Raw genomic sequence first — 22,361 nt, forward strand, 5'->3', positions numbered from 1 at the left:
TGTACACGTACACAGAAAAACAAAAGCATCATCTCCAGTGGCTGTGTGCAATAACCTCCAAGAAAAATGTGGAGACAAGAGAAAAAGCCCAGAAGATAATCAGAAAATGAGGAAAAATGGTGTTCCTTTAACCAAAATGTGTAAAAGCTTGATTACTCCAGAGTTATAAATGCAGCTGTCACACCACAAATTACCTCATAACTACTTCCTTTTTGAGTCGGTGCACATCCAGAGTCAATAAATTGCCAGTGTATTTCTTTTCAGAGCGCAGGTTTATAGACCGCATGTTTTCATCAGCGAGTTAAAGCCTAAAAGAAAATGTCCGCTCCTCTCCATCTCCTAAACCGAGGACGCGGAGAGTACCAGATACCATCCTTTCATTTCCTTTCCTCAGATAAAAAGATGAAGGGGGGATGATGGGGGACGAAAGTGAGGCATATCGCTGGGCAGTGGTGATTGAGTCCCTTCACTAAGCCACAGCGAGAATCTGCTCAAATAACCCACTCCACCGATAAGAAGCTAGTCATTTCCATAGACAACTCCCCCCCCCAAAAAAAAACAGTGGGGTTCAGATTACATGTCACCATCCGCCTGGCTTATCTCGGTGTTGCTCCATCACAGAATATGAATTATAAGGCAAACCCCTGCCTCGCCGCTTTTCATTAAAACACCATTGTGAAACACATACAGACTGAAAATGGATTCATTTTATTTGCAGGATTATTGCTAGCAGAAAAGTTGATGTGCCATAAAAGTTACCAGAACAGCCTTTTATTTTACCCCTGTAACAATTATCTGAATGTTAAAATCGACTCTATTATCATTACTGATAAAAGAAGGAATTCCATGGCTGATAACAAATGAATACATTTTTTATGCCAGCTAGGTGCGGTAACGCTTTATATGATGAAGCACTTTACCGAACAGCGAATAAACAACCCTGTCGCTCTGACAACGCATTCGTCTTTGTACACGTTATGCTTACTGAGACTGATGGTCATGTAGACGAGATTCACTTGGTGCTCAGGAAGCACTGAATTCCCAACTTCCCAACTTTGCGGTTCTATACTGTGGACGTGGAATGGCTGTAATATATGTGAGCTCCCATTCAATCAGTTTTGAGTCTGTCTATTATTTACTGTTCATTCTTTCGTTGGATCGCCATTAGCTTCAAACAAAACAAACCACGGCGCATCAATATAACCAGAAAAGGCAAAAACGAGCCGAACGTAAAGACCAGCTAGGCTAAGAGTGAAAAGGTTTCCTACCTCTTATACCTGCTTCTCTTTCTATTAAGTCCAATCCCTTCCTTTCACTATTATACAGCCACAATGCAGGCAAGCATACATTGAGAGTCTTGCTTGGTAGAAGTGTCCAGATATGGCCCTCGAGCTATGCAGATGTTCATTTTTCTGTGAACCTTAAGATGCTGAAGATGACGAGTGTTTGTTACCTTTCACTGAATACAAAGAGCTACATAAACATTGAGATTTTAGTACTCTAGTGGGTATTATAATATTTATTCATGGCCACGGCCACAGAGCACGTGATAGCCAAAAGGTCGAGGCCATCCTACAAACTGTCGTTGTACCTATAAATACAACCGTATGTGGCGCACAAAAGCTTTTTGTGTGTGTGTGTTACTAAATGAGCACAAGCTGCTTTCTGTTCATTGTGCTTAGGTGCTAATGTGCTATTAGGTAGGAATGACTTTTTTTTTTTTTACTGTACTGTCCTCCTGTGCTACTGATTTACAGTTTAAGTGATTTCTTTCCTCTTTTTGAGATGCGAGAGGAACTCTTTATTGACCTCTCCACTGTTTTTTCTCAAAGTATTTTACTTGCTGTGACGTTGCGGATATCTGAAAAACCGCTACAAATGTGCGCGTGGACTGATTGTGATCTCGTAATGCATTTTCATGAAGATGCTTTGCCGTTGGAAGCTCACAGCTTCTGTATGCCACTTAAACATCAGTATGATACTTAGATTGTCAAGAGGTTGCGATCTACCTGTAATCATCTGAGTTTCCATATCGGCTCTTCAATATGCAATCAAGCCTCTCCGTCACAGCCATTACCTTCTAGCCATATGCTCAGTTTCAGCTGCTTACCGAAGCATTCGTGTTACAGTTACATAATGAATGTGGGCTTGGAGTGCAGATTCTCAGCTTTAATTTGAGGCTATTCGCTTCAAAATTGGAGAAAGTGTTAAGGAAATACAGCTAATTTAATATGAAGCTACCTTTCCCCCCCAAGGAACCAAAAGGTAATTGAACAATTGACTCAAAAGCTTTTTTATGGACATGTGTGGGCTATTCCTTTGATGTGTCTTCATCAATTAAGCAACTAAAAGGGCTGGCATTTGCATCTGGAAGCTGCTACTGTGAAGCCACAGCATGGGGTCCGAGAGGCTCTCGGGCCGTTCTCAGTCTGCAGAAGTGAAACCAAGCCTTTAGAAACAGCTCTTTAGGTGTGGCCAAAAAAACATACTGGTAAGCTGTAAGGGCAGCACTTATAAACAGGCATGAGTCTCTCATGGAAGCAACTGCATGGGCCCAGGAATCACTGTGCATGAACAGAGCTAACCACGACATCCACAAATCCAGGCTAAAGGCTCTGACATGCAAAAAAACATGATCCAAAAGCACCACCATCCTATTACAACAGCATGGCTCCATAGTAGAAGACCCCGGGTGTCGAGTTGCTGACTAAAACCAGTTGTAGCAACATGAAATTAAAAATTTTAAAAAAGGAGATCAAGACCTACAGTAGGATCAGACGAGAATGGGACACAGTCCTCTCCTGTAAATCCAGCAGCTGGTCCGCTCAGTTCCCAGATGTTTGCAGACTGTTTGCCAGTAGAAGCGAGGATGCTACAGAGTGGTAAACATGGCCCTGTCACAACTTTTTATAATATGTGTTGTTGCCGTTAAAGTTGAAATGAGCCGGTGTTTTTTATGAAAGTGGGACATTTGATATGTTTTCTATGTTCTGGTATTGAGAAAATGTGAGTTTATGAGATTTGCACATTATTAAATTTAGCTTTTATTTACATTTTAACCACAATCCTCAGACCTCCAAGATCCTGACTGCACGTCGGTGGAAGCAGATGAAGGGTCTACGGATGATGAGTGGTTAACAAAAGGGCCTGGGGAGGGGAGGGGCCAACAGCAGAGTTCACTGGGAACAGGAGAACCGCCAAAAAAACTTAAAAGATGAAAAAATACAGCAGGAAAAGCAGAGACGGTGGCTGCAGTGGACACTTCATAGTTTTTAACACTCGGTTCCACTTCAGCTGTTTCTATGTTATAGCTTCGATTTCCTCCACGGTTGGCTGACGGACCAACAACAGCACAAGCAAGAGTGGCCCACACACATCGGCATACTTTGTACCCCGCCTGCACCTGGCAGAGAGGCCGTCCCTGTGCTACCTCTGCTGGACCATAAATTCCGCTTTACACAGCGTGACAACTTTTTTGGAGCTGGGCTTGTACACAGAGCCCTGGGCAGCTTAACTCCATGAACCTGCTGCAGCTTTTTCTGCTAGTACTGGAACACGGACAACTGGGGTGTGATATCTGAAACTCCGAAACTCCGGCTTCAAGTTAAAAAGGAACACGGAGAGACGTGTGATCACGGCATGAGGTCCCTCAAACTGAAAACAGCAGCTTGGCTAAGCATCAGCAGAATACAGATAATTTTTTGTCGCTGTCCAGATACGTCTAAAACCCAACTACATATGTTACCCTTCTTTCATTTTCCTGAGACGCCCACATTGAAACTCCTGATCAGGAGAGGGGTGTGTTATACAATGTGCTACGTCAAAACTGACAGTCTTGACCTTATTACACACACACAAAGGGACCGTGTGCAGTTGTGTTGTATTGAAAGCGTTCGCAGCAGCTGCAGCAGCTAATGGCATGTTGTTATTCCACGCCATGCTTACGTCCCCTGCACAATGCTCATCCCGGCAACGGAGGTAGTCACAGATACAAAAGCCGTGACAGCACTTGCTGCGTCGAAAGCAAACACGGCTAATGAATCACCAACTCTCCTAAGCCTAATTAGGACCTAATTATTCAGTCTTTTTTTGGTTTTTTGTACATTTTTAAATGACGTTAACCTTCCCTCATTTGTCTTTTCATAGAATTGCAACATCACTGCTGGCCTTAGTTACAGTAAATAACATTTCAGGAGGAATTTGTGCAGCCCACTAAAAGCTCGCACATCAACTTTCTTACTTATTTGTTTTGTTTTCGTTGTATTTCTGGGTTTTGGATTTGAAAGAACACTTGTGTTTAAAGCTGGTGGTAACTGCAGTTCGATATCACTGATTTGACTGGCAGTAAATGTACAGTTTTTGAGTTGAAATATTTAAAAGCAATAAATCCTCAGTATGTAATTTACCCATAATAGACTAACAGTGCTTGTTTTCCCAGTGTGCCACATCTATCAAACATCACAATGCAAATAAAGAAAAAGAAGAATCAGTAGCAAAAGCTTTGGATATATAAAGATTACAGCAGAATTAGAAGACTATGTCGGGGACTGGGAGCTCAGGCTGTGGAGACTGATGTGCTGTTAAGGGTACATTTGTGTGAACATTTAATGGACCCCCTGCTGGTGTCCCCGTCGCACCCCATGTAAAAAAGCCTGAGCAAGCTTGACATCAAAAGCATTTGGGGGACTCTCCATCTATCTATAGTAGCACATTTTCCTCATCTCCCCGCCACCCCCTCCCCTCGCCACTCCTTTTTAAGCAAAAACAACTTTGGTGAATATTTCATGGGGTATATTGCCTCAGTTTCACAAGGAGAGTGGCACGCGATGACGACTGACAAGCCCCGCACGCCGGCGTCCGCTAGGAGACAGCCTTTCTTTTCGGTCTGCCTCCCCGACACTCCTACTTCTTCTTTTTTTCCTGCCTCACGTTTTCCTTCTGTCAGAGATACAACAGTTCTTTCAGCTGAGAGTCTGGCTCCTGATCATTTAGCTGTTTCTTTAAAATTTAGCATGACTACAGAACTTCTGCTGATCCATCTGACACTGTTAGCTAAAATGCCAACATATGGATAAAAATCTGTTTTTTTTTCCCTTCCCACAGGCTGAATCATTTATAGCACTAAATGATACGATTACCCGCCTTAAAGATTATAGAGAAACTTAACTGCTTCTTTCAGCAACTTACACATTTACATAAATGGCTACAACCTTCACAGCCCCGTTTCTCCCTTCTGATTTCGAAAAAGCCGCACCGTTCTGTGAAATCTGAAACCATTAAATGATGCCTCTAGATTATCACATATATTGTTTCTTTTGGCTCTTACAAACTCCAGCACCAAGCTCTCAAAACCATATTTCTCAAGCTTCGCTGATCGCCGTTACCGTCATTGGAAGACACACTTCATTTCCCTTCCCAACTTTCATTTTCATGGAGGGATGAGGAAAAAGGCCGCCTTTCTAACGCCGCTTAGACAGTATGCACACTTTTCTCCGCTCCCAGCTCTCTGATTTAATAAACACCGTGCTTGTGCTTGACTTACAGTAGCTTTCCGCCTTGCCCCGCTCAGCGTGATGAGCAGCTGAATGGTGTCACAGTTAAAAGGGGTGGCTCTGTTGCTCTGTTGTGACAACATTCGTTTGATGTTGAAGTGGTAGTTCTTGGCTGCCATGTTCTCCCCTTCTGCTCTTTTACTTTCTTGTTCCTGTTCTGTCTGGATCTCATCGCTGTCACGCTTTTGAGGAGCCAACTGGCATGACCTGAAAGTGCGAGTGCGTCGCACAAGCTGCTGTTTTTCTCAGCGCTGATAGCCATCACCTTCTGATATATACGTGCAGAGAAATGTGGGTTTAACTAACCTTAATAGTCTGTGTTATCTCACCTGGAGTCTCTGGATTCTGCACCGCGTTTTTCTTTTTAATAGTTCATCGCAGTAGCTTGTACACTGTATGCCGACACTATGTGCCACTTCCCAGAAGGCATGACTCACACAGTAAAAGGTGCAAAATGCACATCTGGAATCGTAATATTTCTCTCTGTCAAAGATAATTTCATCTCATGCAAAAACACAACTTAACGTGTGATAATAAGAACGTTCTCTCCCAGTGAAAGAAGATTTTGTTAGCAAGTGCCATTAAAATTAATCAAAAGATTGGCTTGTTAAAAAACCACCGTGACTCATTCTGTCACTATTCTCGCTGCGAGCTCGAGATACAGAAGAGCGAAAGCGCCAGCAGACACGTATGGGATCGGAAAAAGAAAACCACTTAGGGCGTCTGTGTCCTTTGTTTGAGCAGCGTCGCAGGGAGGGGTGGTGCGAGGAAGAGTGGAGAAGGCAACCGGGGGGAAGAAGGGAAAAGAGAAGAAGTTTTTTCACATCTGCCCAGCCTGAGGCCCAAAATATGTGGCACTTTCCTCGTCACCGCGTCACCAGCCATCCGTTCTCGCCTGTCATTATTTTACCTCTCGCAGAGGACACACGCTGTCTCTCAGACACACATATGGACTCTTCCACCAGCACACACTGCCTGTGCTGCCTTGATCTACTCTTAAATTCTGCCAGCATCAGATCCTAAAATGTGGCCAAGTTAAACAGAATGAACGGAAAGACAGAGCACTTTAATATTTTTGGTGCGGGTAAAGAAGTTCAGTCATCATTAAACTGTAGAATCTAGACCAGACTTTTCATGTTTGATAACGGTCAGTGGCAATTCCTACTGACAGGAAATGACATGTTTTGAACTTTAATGCACTGATCTAAGCAGGTTGACCTGGGCCATCTAAAACTTGGTCAGGAAAGCTATAAGGAGGTTGGATTACTTATTCTTGAAAACAGTGAGTTTGCATCAAATAGCATGATTTCGATATTTTACCATAAAGCACAAAATTGCTGTAACTTTCAACAAATTTCACCTTTGCCTTACCTGAACACACCTATACACCAGTAGCCAGCAATAGTTAGACTACCACAAAGCTGACAGGAGGCCTTTTATACTTTGATGAACCTCTCTTTATAGGTTCCATTCAATTCAATTCTATTATATTTATGTAGCGCCAAATCACAGCATCTTAGGGTGCTTCATATTGTAAAGACACTACAGTACAGTTAAAACACCAACAATCAGACAACCCCCATGAGCAAGCGCTTGGTGACAGTGGGAAGGACAAACTCCCCTTTAACAGGAAGCAACCTCCGGCAGAACCAGCCATAGGTATAGGCAGCCATCTGCTTTGACTGGTATAAACAAAAAGCTTTTTGTTCCTAACCCTAACACATAAACAAAAAGCTTGCCAAAAGGTGGTGATGAAGAAACAATCAGTGCATCATGGGAAGCCCCCAGCAGCCTAGACCCATTGCAGCATAACTAAAGGCAGATACGGGATCACGTGATCCAACCCTAACTAGATGCTTTATCATAAAGAAGAGTCTTAAGCCTAACCTTGAAAGTAGAGAGGTTTACCACATCCACCTCAAAAGTGATTTAAATGAACTTCAGACCTTGACGATGCTTTCTGACGTCTCCACTTTCTGAGAATCCTCAGAAAAATGGACCTGAAGAAGGAGCTGCTGACCGTCTTCTACCGCTGCTCCATTGAAAGTGTACTGACATATTGCATCGGTGTGTGGTTCTCCAGCTGCACCACAGCACACAGAAAGGCACTCCAGAGGGTCATCAACATGGCCCAAAAAAATCATTGGACATCCTCTTCCCTCCCTGAAGGACCTGTACAGCACTCGCTGTCTCAAGAGGGCACGCAGCATCCTACGGGACTGCACACACCCAGGACACCGGGTGTTTAAGCTGCTGCCGTCTGGCAGGAGGTTCAGGCTGCTGAGGTCCCGAACAAATAGACTCAAGGACAGCTTTTACAACAGGGCAATAGCCCTGATCAATGTAAATAGCTGACCTGACTGGATACCTCCCTGGACTTTTTAGGGGGAGGTAACAATGTTTAAAACAATAACAATAATATTTATATTTATAACAAGGTGCAATAATAATTAATGTGCAATAATAACAGTGTGCAATACACATACACTTATTCTTCTTTTTTATACTAAGTTAATATACTGTGTTGTGTTGTTTGTTACGTTGTGATGTGTCACATCGTGTCGTGTTGTGTTATATGTAGTGCCGACGTAGGACAGTTTTTCCAATTTCATTGTACTACTGTACTATGTATGACTGTGCAATGACAATAAAGAGTTATCTTATCTTATCTTATCTTATGCTTCTCTGTGAAAGTTGTGAATTTTCATTTCCACCTGGTGGAATGATGAATCACCATGAAAGAGGAAGTTATTGCTGAGGGGCCAAGAAAGCTTGAGAAGTTATGAAACTTGACACACACATCCGACGTGATGAAGACTTTCATATCTTATGGGTCGTGCTAGTGGATTTGGCAAATTGGTGCCACCCACAAAATTTCAGTAGCATCCCTGGTGCTGCGTTTAATCTAATCGTCAAATATTTGATCAAACTCAGCGCCACATATTGTCAACAGGGAATCAGCATCATTTAGGTTATAAACTGTGTATAAAATTAGCATTTTTGTTCCATGTATAATTTACAGCAACAGGACATCTGGTTACTGAGGGTTATGGTATGACACCTAGTGGGCACCGAAGTCATAAGGCAGCAGACTGAACAATAGTGTGAATCACGTGATTTCAGCAAATGTCACGATTGCAGCTTTTGCATTGAGTTCACTGTGCATAACTTGTTGGGTCAAAGTAAATGAAACGTGCTGATTTGATCTTCAGCTTTAAATGTGATACACAAATGTTTTCCATAGTAATTACAGAAACCAAACTAAATTCAGCGGGCATGATCTGCGAATTGTCATCTCAACAAATCTCCAGGCTTCTAGAGTCGCCTTTGCAAAGGATCTTTGCTGTATATCCTCATCCTTAGAGAAGAGGTTGCATTGGTTGTCATAGCCCAACCAGCAGAAATTTGGATTTGTTTTAAGACTGAAGCTACTTTCTCTAAGATTTGATTGCGCTTTTGATTTGACAAATCAGAAAATGCTCTATTTAGCAATCCATCTTCTTAGCTCATCTCACTGATGGACCACTGAGCTCGTACCATGGCTCATACCACCCACAATTCACAAGTCACTACTCTTAACACAGTTTAGTCAGCTAATGGATCTTCACCCAAACTGTGCTCAAGATTAAGATTGTTTCTTTTTATGCTTCACACAGGACGGTAATCTGTAAACTGTGATGTGCTGTGAGCCGACGTTCTTATTTTCTTCTTATGGTCCTTCTTTGTAAGACAACACATGAAAAACAACCGATTTTACCAGTAGAGTGCAATGACTTGAGTTCGGTTGGTCGGATGGTAAAATGGGTTTGCTGACTCTAAGTCGTGACAACGTCGATCCTCCTTTACTCCACACTGCTGATTCTACAAATGCCGCAGTCATGTTCACTTTGTGTTATCAACAGTGTCAAGAGGCAGAGGAGCTGTGCAAACACTGAGCCGTTGCCCCTCGGTTCCTGTGCAAAGATACACGTCGTGTCATAAACACTGCTGTCTCCACATTAATCCTAAACATGACTTCGGTACAGATGAAGCTGGTGTATTAAATTTCTCTAACAGCTTCCCTTTAAATCAACAGAAAGCTGTTGGGCTTTTATACTCGGTGAGTTGCGGCTTCACAGTCTGTGCAGTCTGTTATATTGGGCTTTGTGGCTATAACATATCCATCAAAACTTGGACCGAGGTGAAACTTTGACAATCTATCCATCAGCCACTCTGCTTCTCAGCCAGACAGTCAATGACCAGCTGTAAATGATCCTGTAAGCCACTGGCTGTTAAAACGCTCTCACTGCTACATTTTACAAGAAATGTATACCCGGTAGGAAACAGAAGGAAGAATATTAAGCATTGAACCAATGCTGAGAGATGGGCAATCCCACAGATGTGCACCGAGCACAAACACACACACGGTGAAGTCAAATAGACACAAAAGCATGTGAGAAAAAAAATCTTTATAATATGATACACTCACAGCGCACGAATGCTGCTGTGGGAATTCAGTGTAACACACACATAGAGGGAGGCTCTGTCTCTCCTAGTTGGCTGTCATGAATATAGGTCTGCCAAACTGAGCAACAACAACAACCAAAAAAAAAAGAAAAGAAAAGAAAAAACAGTGGAAGTATTACATAAGTTAGGATTCTCTGTGATTTGAACCTAACTCAGCGGTGCTGAGGCGGCTGTTTAAATTGCATCAGTTCCTCTGATGTAAATGTGTATAGCCTTCAACTCCCTCAGAGCTTTTAGTCATTTATTTTGATTAGGGCTGTATTTATAAGATAAGTCTCTTAAGTAAGTCGCCTGGGATAACGGGTTGGCGAGGATGGTGGTGGGGGAACAAAATGAAGTCTGTTTGATGATTATAAATTCCGAAATATCTGCTTGTCAATTAATTAGCTGCTTCCTGGGTATGTGTGCCCCTCTTTTCATTTACTGGGCCCAGCTCTCCATGGACAAATACCCGCGATGCACCCATTGTATGTCTAAGCAGTTACACGCATCTCCAGCAGCTGGGGAGCGGAGAATAAAGATCCTTCAAAGACAGACAGTTTTCAAGAGCAAGCCTCTGTTTTCTTGTGCCGGCTGATTTCTGAGAGCAGCGTATTTGGCTGCTTGAAGGCTTTACTCTGCCAGTGTCTCACTCTCAGACACAAACAACTGGAGAATGATGTGGATGTGAAGAGATAGGTAGAATGAGAAGACTGCACTTGAAGTGAAGCTTCCATCATTTCTGCCTGTGGTAATACCACATTATGTGCAGGAAACTTGTCTTGTTGAGGTCTTTGTGGTTAGGCGAACCTTGACCATTGTCACGAAGATACTGTATCTATTTATAACTCTGCAATACTAGCTGGATTTTTAAATGAATGGAAAAGGATAAAGGATTGAAATATATTTTATATATTCAATAAAAATAAAGCATACATGGATATATTCACTGGTCATCTAGACCAAGTTACTGACTAGCACAGTATGTTATGTTATTTACATTGCATACTGCATATTAGCAAGCTAGCATAAATTATTTTTGTCCCCACATAATATTTAATTGTAGTAACTAGCCAACATGTTTGGTATTGCGATTCTAAAATTTAAGCTCTCCTCACTTTTTGTATACTGAACCATTTTAAGAAATTAAATTCCAATTTATTTAGATAACACATTAAGGCATTAAGACCCTACAATAATACAGAGAAAACTGAAACAGTCAGACGACCCATATGAGCAAGGATTTGGTGACAGTAGGAAGGAAAAACTTCCTTTCAACAGGAAGAAACCTCTGGCAGAACCAGGCTCTGGGAGGGGCAGACATCTGCTGAGACAGGTTAGTGGTGAGGGGAGGGAGACAGGACAAAAGACACGCTGTGGGAGAGACCAAGAGATTAATAATAATTCATAATTAAATGCAGAGTGATGCATAAACACACAGGGAGTGAAAAAAGGTGAACGAAGAAGAATTAATAATTTAAAGCAGCTATTTTGTGTTTTCAACTGTTACTCTTTAGAAATTGCATTTGTATGCAACTAAAAACAACATAATAGTGCTTGAATTATGTTTCCTGTTAGCATAATGAGAAAACTTTAATGAGTAATCTGTTTAGTGAGCTGTAAATGTGTTGATAATAAATGCATCAGCTCCTGTGTCCTTGAAACACCGATGCACTTCATTGGGATTTGTAGATTGGGGATTTTTAGCACATCCAGTCAAATGACTGGTCCATCCATCGACCTGTCCGTCCAAAGTTCACAGTTATTGGTCAGACTTTAATCAAACATGCGCACAATGGTTACCTAATGGATGTTCAAAGTGTCTCTCAACATCAGTGTTGCGTTTGTCATTTCATGGTGAGTTGGGTGAGCTACTACTTGGCTGACCTTGTGTTTTTTGTTTTTGTTTTATCATTTCAGCTTTGTTTTTTGTATTTTTCCTTTTGTACTGGCATTTGTATGTTCACAGTTTGACAGCTCAGAGGCTTAAAAAAAGTAGGAAATGTTTGACCAGAACTGCAGTTTATCAAAAAGGTACTAGAGGCTGACTCTGAAAATGCACGATAAAATACCCAAAATATAGCATGGTAGAATAAATGGTTTTAATCCATCTGTTTTCAGGTTTGTTGACTGCTTATTAAGTTTAGCGTCAGGGAATGGGTCCATATTGCCCATAGATGCTAATGCAGAAGTCCCTCCCTGAATTCTGTCTAAAGGCCACCAGATGGTGATAGCTGTGGTTACAAAAATACTTCCGGTCCTATAGAAGTCGATGGTGAAACTGCTTTCTGAGTTGACACAAACCTGCTGAGTTTATGAAATCGGTCGATCATGTCAGGTCATTTAATCGAAAAGTTGTTTGAAGGATTGAAGGATTGATTGAATGAAGGATTATCTGTGGTGTGAAACGGCACACTCATTAGCTAACGAGTTGTCATCATAGTTGACATCATAGCACAATCAGCAGTTAGCCTAATATGCATGTGCTTGGACTGGACTGTGGGGGCGGGGCTTTAGCTATGCCAGACTAAACCTGTGCAGGGGAGAACATGCAAACTCCATGCAGAAAGGCCCTGCCAGTCAGAAGGTTCAAACCCAGAACCTGCTAGCAACAGTGAAGCTACAGTGCTAATTGTGCTAACACAGTGCTAACTGTGCTAACACATTGCTAACCAGTGTAGGTGTTGCTCATTGATGTTTGTGTCTATAGTGTCTATTGTATTTTTTTTTCCTTTTTTAATAAATGTCCTGTTTGGAACATTCTTTAAATGCAAGTGAAAGGCTGCTGGTTCAATTCCAAACCTTCTTTTGGGAAGGGTGTCTGTGTAAAAGTCTGCTAAATCAAACATGTGGAGCTATCTGCTGCGGTAACAAAGGAGTAGCTGAAATGCAATAAGCAGGGATCTATGTCTTAAGCCTTACCTTGTTAACCAAGGTCACAAGCATTAGCAAATAATTTAGCACTCCAGCATATTCTCTGAATATGGTCACTTTTGGCTCTAACAAAAAAAAAGATGGCAGTGGGATGAAAGCTGTTATCAAGGCTTCAAAATACAGGTTCCTGCGTCTGTCGATCCTGCTTTATGCTATCCCTGCTGATTTCTAACACATAAAATAGCATAATTTCAATCGAATAGGTTCAGTACAAATTCCCTGGCAGATTTGAAGATTTCAGAACCTGAGCTCACAAAGCTTCATGGGAGTAACGTTGTGTGTTGTTTCTTTAAAATGCTTGTCAAACAGAGTTACTCGGTGACATGTTCTCTTAAGGTTTTTTTCTTTTTTCCCTTTCTTGCCTGACAATTTTCACATTTGTATTCAGTCCAATCTGTCAAAAATATTCGGAACTGCAAACACTGCATGCGATGTCACCGTGATCTTAAGCAGGTTTTTGTTCTCCTCAGAGGTGGTGAGTCACACTGCATTTGGCAACGCCTCTCACTCGCACAGTTGAGTTTACAGTCTGGTTTCCAGTGAAGGAAAAAAATGTGACAGCATGCAGCATGCGACAAGTCATCAAATCAGACCTATATTTCCTCCGTCCCATATGTGGGAATCTTGTCATATTTAGTCCTCCTCAACATCATGATAGCTCCAGAAAGAGTGCGTGTTTTGCAAAATGTTCTTTTTAATACAGAATGCCTACAAGCATCAACAACAGAATACAGCTCGACTGAAATAATCCACGTTTCCTAACCTCAGGTAGATTCCCAGCTACAGATAAACATAAATATTTTGAGATTTCATATTTTTCATATGTTTTGCTGCCACAGCTTAATACTCCAAAAATATTTATTCTGGGAGGGATTAGGCGATTACTGTATCTAAACCTACCTTGCGTGAGGTGAGGCTCCTCGACGCGGTTTGAATCTTTAGAAATGAACGTGGCATCTTTTAAAAGAAAATTAAAGACCCAAAATAGTTTTGGCTTTTTCCTGTTTTTCCCCTGCGATCTGAAAGCGAACACTTGCATCCAGACATGTTGTCTTTCATCATTAAACTGTCTTGCAGAGGCTCCCGGGAGCCTCTTTGAGCACAGAGAGGAACCATGTATTTTAAAACAAGTGTCTCCTCTCTCTGGTGGGAGGTGTATATTAGAGTCATGGACCTGAGTTGAAATGATCTTAAAAAAGAAAAAAAAATAGCTTCTCATGTCTTACACACGCACACATCCACGGGCGCCTTTGTTGTCGCTTTATACATTAACGCAGGTGATACCCAAGGTCTCACAAGTGTGCAGATCTTTGACCTTGTTTTCTCTCCCCTCTCTGCTTCCATTATGTGCTTGTAGATCAAAGACACGCAGGGTGCTCCAGGCAGTCTTTCCAGTGAAGATCCTCACTTAAAGGCAGCTGACAGAGGTGAGTTATTAAACCTTACCACTGCTCTAGTGACCTCGCCCCTTCCCCTCACAATTTAAAACCCCTCTTTTAAAGATTCACCACAAAGTAGCCACAAGATAATGTTCGTAGCAAGCCTCTCAGTGCTGCACATGCTTATGAGTTGATTTCTCAGAATACATTAATCTCTTTTTCTGTTAGATTTTTACCCTCCACACAAGAGCTGACAGGTTTGTTGGCCTATTTTAATTAATGCGATACTATTTTAACAATGTATCCACAATGGATCAACTACAGGGTGTGTGTAATTGCATTGTGTTTAGAGGATTTGCACAGCTTCCCTGAAATTAAGGTGCAATCACAGATACTTGTTCATGGTAAAAAGGGCTCGACTAACGGAGAGGAGACACTTTTCAGACGACTGGATCACTTACAAATAAGTCAAATTAAAATTGACCTGAATAAGCATTCATTTAACCCTAGAACACTATCGCTATAAATCGTAACACCATTACTAACGCCAGGTGGTTTTTACCCAATATAATATACCCAAAAAGTACTTGGCATCAAAATATATCAAAATCTGACAACACATGACAAATTGGAGTGGTCTTCTTTTATTTTCAACTGTGCCATGTCTAACAAAATGAAGAAGAAGTGTCATGGGGGGGGGCCTAAAAAATGCTCAAAAATTTCTGAAAAATTAGGAATTTGACAATAAAAAAAAATCCTAAACAAAAAAATAATGACACTGGAAAGTTGGTCTTTGGTCCACCCATTCCTGGGACATTTGAGCACAGTCTCGACACACGAACAGCTGCAGGAGAATGACCAGTCATGAGGAAATGACCGGTTGACTAAAATATTTTTTTCATCATATGAATTCCCCTGGAAATCACCACTTTGTGATATTTTGTCATAATCACTGCACTAAATAAGTATGACATGCAAATTCCAGGCCCACTCTTACTTACCTATTCCTTACATGCAGTAAATAGACGCAGGGTAGTAATGGCGTGGACACACTTCCTGTCCACTCCTGCAGGGCAGTCAGCGCACCTCCCTAAGGGGCTACTGCTTACTGCTGCCACTGGTCTGGCCTCACCTGCAAGTGTGCCGCGGTAGGGATGTCAAGCACGCTACAGATCGGGACTTGAGATGCGGCAAGATCACCTGATTTTATACACTAACACTATCAAACCTACTTCATCCTCTATCACTATTGCCGGGTAAAAATCGCCCGAACACATGCCTGTAGGAGAAAGTGGGCTTTGGGTTAGGGAAACACCCACAAAACATATTGAAAATCAAATATATTTGCTCGGGTGAAAATCACCCGATAGTGTCCTAGGTTTAAAAAAAAATTATTTTTTTCACTATATATTTTTGACTAAACATTAAAATAAATTGCCTAAACAATGAGATGAATAATACACATGTACTGTAGCCACATAAATAAACTAATTACGCTCAAATTTATGTCAAGTATATTAAAATGTGTTTCAACAGTGCATATAATAAAAGCCTGCACTTTGCACTTGTTTTTACAGCGTTACACACTTGTTAAAGTACATTTAAAAACTAAGCATTTAAAAAAGATCATGGTGTGCTCTGGAAAATTCATAATAACCACATTCTTCAAAGACAAAAATATTTATTTTTTCTGTTTGGTCTTGATTTTCTTGGAAGTCAAATGTGTGCTGCACGCGTTTCAGCAGCTTGTCTGTAGCCGAAAACGTCACGATTGGTACGTTTTATAAATGTTAATAGAATCTGTGGCTGAAAAAATGAGGCCGATGTGGAAGTGCCAAAAATAAAAAAACAGGCACTTAAAGTCGGCTCCAAAAATGAGTCAACTCCCACTCTTGACGCTCTTGTTAAAATTGCCGACTTCAGAGCAGAAGTCAGGATGTTTGTGCCCTGGTAGAAAAAAAGGGTTGTGCTGTCTGTATCTAATTGTCAACTTCATAACAGCTCGATAGGAGCACACAAACCTGAGGATTTTAATCAGACAAAACACAAAAACGCGGGATCACCAATCGCAAACTTCCACCAGGGGTGAGAGTGTAACATTACAGCAGTGATGCACAGCCAATTAAAATCCTTCTAAAGCTGAACCAGGTGTGGGAGTCCAAATAGCGTCAGAACTAAGCCCCCAATATTTATCAGTTTTATGTCAAACACTGCAAACAGCGAGGAGCACACAACAGCAGCGATCGCAGACAATACAAATGCACCTCTCAAGACAAACAAGGCCTTCATTTACATCAGGGTATTTAGTGGACTGTAAGCAGTAACTCCACAAAGCTTCATATATGGAGAATAACACGTCTGTCACATCTTTGTATACAAAGAAGGAAGTGATCAGTTTCAGAGGCTTGTAGTATAGATGAGTTACTAATAAGGAAGCCCAGATAATGTCTGGTAATGATGTAGTTAATATTGCCTGTGTCTATGACATAATTGCGCTTTGCTAACCCATCCTGCAAACATCTTTTTGCTCTACCAATTTAAAATAAACTTGTGGTTAATTCTACTAACACCCTCCACAGGAGAGAAATTTCAGTTTAAATGTAATTAATATCTTCACACTAATTAGCAGGTATCTGTGTCTGTGTGGTGCATCTTGTTAATAAAGCTAAGAGGCGTTATGTGATAACAGCATGGACTCCAATATGGTTTAAAAAAACAATCATAGCATAGGTCTGAGTGTCTTACACAGCGCCCCCAACAGGACAGATAAATAAGTGACAGCAATGTGGGTCCTGCCATCATTTATATACAGTATAGAATATGCATTTATATATTATGTTACTGTATGTAACATATTTATTTTATTTAAATAAAAAATCCAGGTTACCTTTAACAATATCTGTGTTACAATTTAATTATTTCAGTGGTTATTTTGCACTTTATCTAAAATCTTTGCACTGCTCTGGACTCTTTTCAAACACATCACATATTGTTGAGGCAAATCTAGCTATCCAGAACGCCTTATTGCCTGAACAGGGGTATTATGGCACACCCAGAAGCTATTTTCTGAAAATAACAAACAGGTAATCCATGCATGCAAGAGCTTTGTTTACTATACCTCTTGCAACTATTACTTTGGCCACAGTTTCAAACCAATCTAAGAGAGAATCTAGTGCATCTAGTCTATCCTCCCCCCCTTTACACTGCCAGCATATTATCCTGCTCCAGCTGCAGAGAAGAGACAGGCCAGAATATTTATGGCCAGTATAAAAATTGTGTGCATTCCCAGTCACCTACACCCCGTGATTTACAGTGCATTTGACAAACACACTGAATAAAAGAAAAAAGGGGGAAGAAAAGGAGTGTTCAATTTGTATAGGAGTTTAGAGCGTGTCTGTTGTGCATGCTCCCGACGGATTCTGCTGTTAGTACGTGTGTGTGCGCATGTGTCGTACCGGCTACGCACGACACATCTCCCGCTGCGTGAGAACATGTCGATCTGTCTGCCCGCGTTCCTGCGCGTGTATCTGTATGCCTGTGTGTATCCTTAATGTGTGTGTGTGTGTGTGTGCGCGCACGTACAAGAGCGAGCACCGAATCCGCCTGCTCTGAAACACCAGCAACAGATAACAGATGGTCCCCCTGCATTAGAAGTGTTTTATTTCCCTGCGGAAGCCAGATATGTCAAAAATAAGCATGTGCAACATTAGTCATTTGGAATATTCATGCCCCTGCCGTCCGATGGTTTCCTTTTCACAGCCAAAATACCACCAGCCCAATTCTCCCAAGGAAGTGAGAGGAATTAGGGGGAGAAATAAAAAAGCAGCCATCAGCTGAACCGATTGAGGTGGGTGTTGGACCTACATGTGGTTTAATGGAAGGTTTCTTTTTTTTCTTCCCTCGTGGTCGCTTCTTCAGCATGCCAGGGCTGTAATTAAAAAGGGGTTACAGTCTGTAGATGTGTTCATATGAAGAACCTCATTCACCCAGGCCCATTAGACACAGTTTTGTGAATATGCACACATGTCCATATGCTGGTCTGGCTGCACACACACACACACACACACACACACACACACACACACACACACACACACACACACACACACACACACACACACACGAAATAGTGATTTGCTCCCACATTAAACAGCCTAATCCAGCGGATTAGACTTCTTTTGCATTCCTTCGTTGCCTTCCTTCACGGACTCGTCTTTGGGAGTCGCCTCCTCTCCACTACTGTCCTTATCTTCCCATTTCTCTTCTCCACCTCCATCTCCAACTGTAGCTTCAGCCTCTTTAATCTCCACCTCCTCTCCTCCCTGGCTTTCTAGCCCCATCTCACACCACTAAGCGTGGCTCCCATCCTTCTCCTTGGTGGCAGACATGGGCATGAATCATTATCAGCCCTGATTAACCATACACGTAGTTGGCAGTCTGGGCCCCACCGGGGGCCAATGGCATGATTTTCCTTCCGCCGAAAACATGAATTTTGAGCAGCACTTTCTTACTCGCCACGGTCCCTCATGATCAGGGTTAATTCGTGGCAGCATGCGTGAATGGCGTAGAGAGGAGGCAGAAGAGAAGGAGGAGGAAAAGCTACCAAACAGTAGTGCACCGCTTATCTCAGAAATGAAATATAATTTATTCAGGAATATGCAAATCCAACAATCACTCTGCCTTGTTTACCGAAGGGACCTGCTGATTCAGAGTCTGAAAGAGAGCGAGAGAAACAATCCGAACCACAGACGCCAACATACAGTGGATGCACAAAGGCAGCCAACAGCCAGTCGTTTTACCGGTTTTCTTTAGATTTAGAAAATTAGGGATGTCGGGCGATTTCTTGGTTCTTTCATAGCTGCTAAAACCATTAAATGTGTTCTGGTGAGGCTGGCTTGTTTACAGAGGAACTGAATATGTGCATTCTGCTCTGTGACATATACAGCATGAACTCAAAATACCCAGGTTACCATCATTTCCCAAGTTTTATTAGGAAATACATACAGTTTTAGTGTTGTTCTGTATCTATAGGCGAGAATACTGGGAACTATAAGCTGGCATATGGTCACATATAACCTTGATTACTTTTTGATTTGAGGTACGTCAAGATTTTTACAATTTTTTACAGTTCTACTGTTTTAGATATTTACAGTGCTTAACAAATCCATTAGATCACCACCCAATGTAAGCTTTGAGCCACCGTTGACCTAAATTAGAAATGACTAATATCTGTTTCTGTAACGGTTAACCCACCAGTATGTCCACGCTCTTTAATCAAAATGATAGTTTTATTGCTAAAATATTGTTACTGTTGTTAACTTATAGAAAAGGAGAAAAAAATGTTTTATTATTTTATTATTATTATTATGATGTCAAATCACAGTTATTTGCTTGAATTTCTAAATTTGTTTTGGTGGTTGAACATTATACTTGATTAATTTCTTAATTTTAGTGAGCGACCGATGATTTGGTCATAAATTCTTGAATTCAGTCATTTTAAATTTTAAACCTTTTTGACTTTTATCACAGGTGTATTAATACATTCATTAAGTGCTTTTCTCCAAACCAGGCCATTATTCACCATTTCTACCCGGGACAAAAACCCTCCACAAACCACTGATCTCTGTGAACGATGTTACAAAAATGTACTTTTGCCTAATTAAAGCTGAATATGAGAATAACTAAAGGCTATAAATCTATGAGTCAGTCATGTTTTTAAACCTGTTTTACAAATTCCTCCAAATCTACCAAATTCATTGCAACAGAACAGGAGAAAAACAAATCCAGCATCTGTTTTGAGCCGTAGTAATAGTAGGTGGCCTCTTCTGTGAGTGTGCTATGCTTGACAACCTTCCAGAAAATGGCACCAGATTTGTTTTTTTACAATAAATACCACAACCGGGGGCTTTAGGGGGACTGAGCTTAAACAGGTGAGATATTTGGCTATTTTTATCAAGAAGAAACTTTTTAATAAAGTATATTCAAGAAAGTCAAAGGAGCTTGCAAAGAAAAGCGCCTGGACTTCTTTAAGTTACTTGAAGACGTTTCACCTCTCATCCGAGAAGCTTCTTCAGTTCTAAGGTCAAATGGTGGAGAGTCCCAGATATAAACCTAGTGGGACCTATCTGGGACTCTCCACCATTTGACCTTAGAACTGAAGAAGCTTCTCGGATGAGAGGTGAAACGTCTTCAAGTAACTTAAAGAAGTCCAGACGCTTTTCTTTGCAAGCTCCTTTGACTACGATGACCTGGATGACTGAGAACCTTCACAGATATATTCAAGAAAATGTTATTGCTTTGTCATTTGTGGCCAAACCTCAAATATTTGTCCTGGCTCTACTATTAGAGCACAGATGTATTACAATAATACCGATAGTTAAACTAATGCCCGTTGGATGGTAAACTATGCGTCATTTAGACGCTTTCACAACCTACTCAGGGGATTTAATTAGCATCTTACATTTGCTTTTGCAATGCGCCGCCATTGTTTTCATTATGTTCTCGGTTACAGCCATGTCTCCTATCACTGAGACGTATTTATCCATTTAATTTTCTGTTCTTAGGGGATTTGTTTGTTTTATGTAATTCATTGGTAGGACATCACATGTTTAGCATAGTAACAAGGTGCGGACGTATTCCAGGGGGTTTCAAACTGAGAGCGTTCGATAAGTAGGTTATATGCTGTGTTGCTATATTAATATAACAAAGTAAGGAAGTAGACGGTCTGTCTAAACACCGGCGTAGAATAGAAAAGTAGAATAGGTTGTTTTTTTGAATCTGTTCATTTATAATGGGAATACTGCGTGAGCGCTTTTTTTTGATCTGACGCTAAGATGGGAAGCAGTTAGATCTTAAAACAATGAATTTTTTTATTGGTAACTAAGCAGTACACTGTCTAATGTGTCACATGCAATTTGGCTCTTCATCATCGCTGGATTGTAGAAATGGGTGCGAGTCGCAGCCATTTCCTCCCTCCCTGCTGAGAGTCCAATTAGCATGGTTGTATTGATTTTTCTGCACTGCATTTCATGTACTTTTCCACGTAGGTCCCTACAGCTAGTATGAATGTATGGGAGACAACAATTATCCCCTATAACAGAATCTCTGAGGCCACAGAAAAGGGAGCAGAGCTCAGAAAATTGATCTCTTCAGGCTTGCGGAGCTGTAAAGTGGATGAGCAGACAAAAGCCACCACAACTGGTGATATCTTAAAGCTACAGTATGCAAGTTTTTCTTGTCGAACTTTGTAGTTATATTTCCAGGTTGTTCTGACTTTGACGCTGAGAAATGAGACCTGTATCAGAGACAATGATTGTGCAAAAGCCTTTAACATTTTACATAAACCACAGGATGTTTCATGTTGTTTATGTCAGCGGTCCCCAACCTTTTTTGCACTACGGACCGGTTTATGTCTGACAATATTTTCACGGACCGGCCTTTAAGGTGTCGCGGATAAATACAGCAAAATAAAACCAGTACCGGTACCAAAAAAAAAAAAGAAGATTTAATGATAAAAACCATTAAAAAATAACAATAAAAACCCTGAAAACCATTAATTTCACACCTGAGCCCGGTACCAAACGACTCATGGACTGGTGGCCTTGGGGGTTGGAGACCCAGGGGTTGGAGACCCAGGGGTTGGAGACCCGGGGGTTGGAGACCGCTGGTTTATGTAATCTAATGGACTGATGCTTATGTAGCACATCATTTATTGTATGCACACACTCACATGCCGATGGATCCACTGGGATCAGTTTTGGGACGCTTTGATTTGTTGACTAAACCTCTCTAATTGGTTGATGGCCCACCTGTTTTGTTTCAGCTCAGTGTGCGACTCCTCATGAAGTTTTGCTGCTGTTCTCTGCTCTCTGTTTCACCTCGTCTGTGTCTTTTGCTCTTCCTCTTTGCTCTTCCTTTTGCCTTCCAACGTGTTGACGGGAACTCATTAAGATACTCTAGCTGAAAGTTTCCCAACTAATCCAGAGCACCTTCTCTGGTACTTGACCTCTTG

At 41.3% G+C, this 22,361-nt stretch overlaps 1 protein-coding gene across 1 annotated transcript in view; it reads left to right on the plus strand.

Moving 5' to 3' along the window:
* The window catches only part of LOC101468404 (glucosidase 2 subunit beta), a 177,940-nt gene that overhangs the window by 60,069 nt on the left and 95,510 nt on the right, over nt 1–22,361 (plus strand). The window contains exon 10 of the mRNA XM_004554475.3: nt 14,329–14,398. Coding sequence (XP_004554532.2) covers nt 14,329–14,398 — 70 coding nt within the window. The remainder of the gene's footprint in view (nt 1–14,328; nt 14,399–22,361) is intronic.

This window comes from Maylandia zebra, linkage group LG3, assembly GCF_041146795.1.
Source record: "Maylandia zebra isolate NMK-2024a linkage group LG3, Mzebra_GT3a, whole genome shotgun sequence".
NCBI lineage: Eukaryota > Metazoa > Chordata > Actinopteri > Cichliformes > Cichlidae > Maylandia > Maylandia zebra.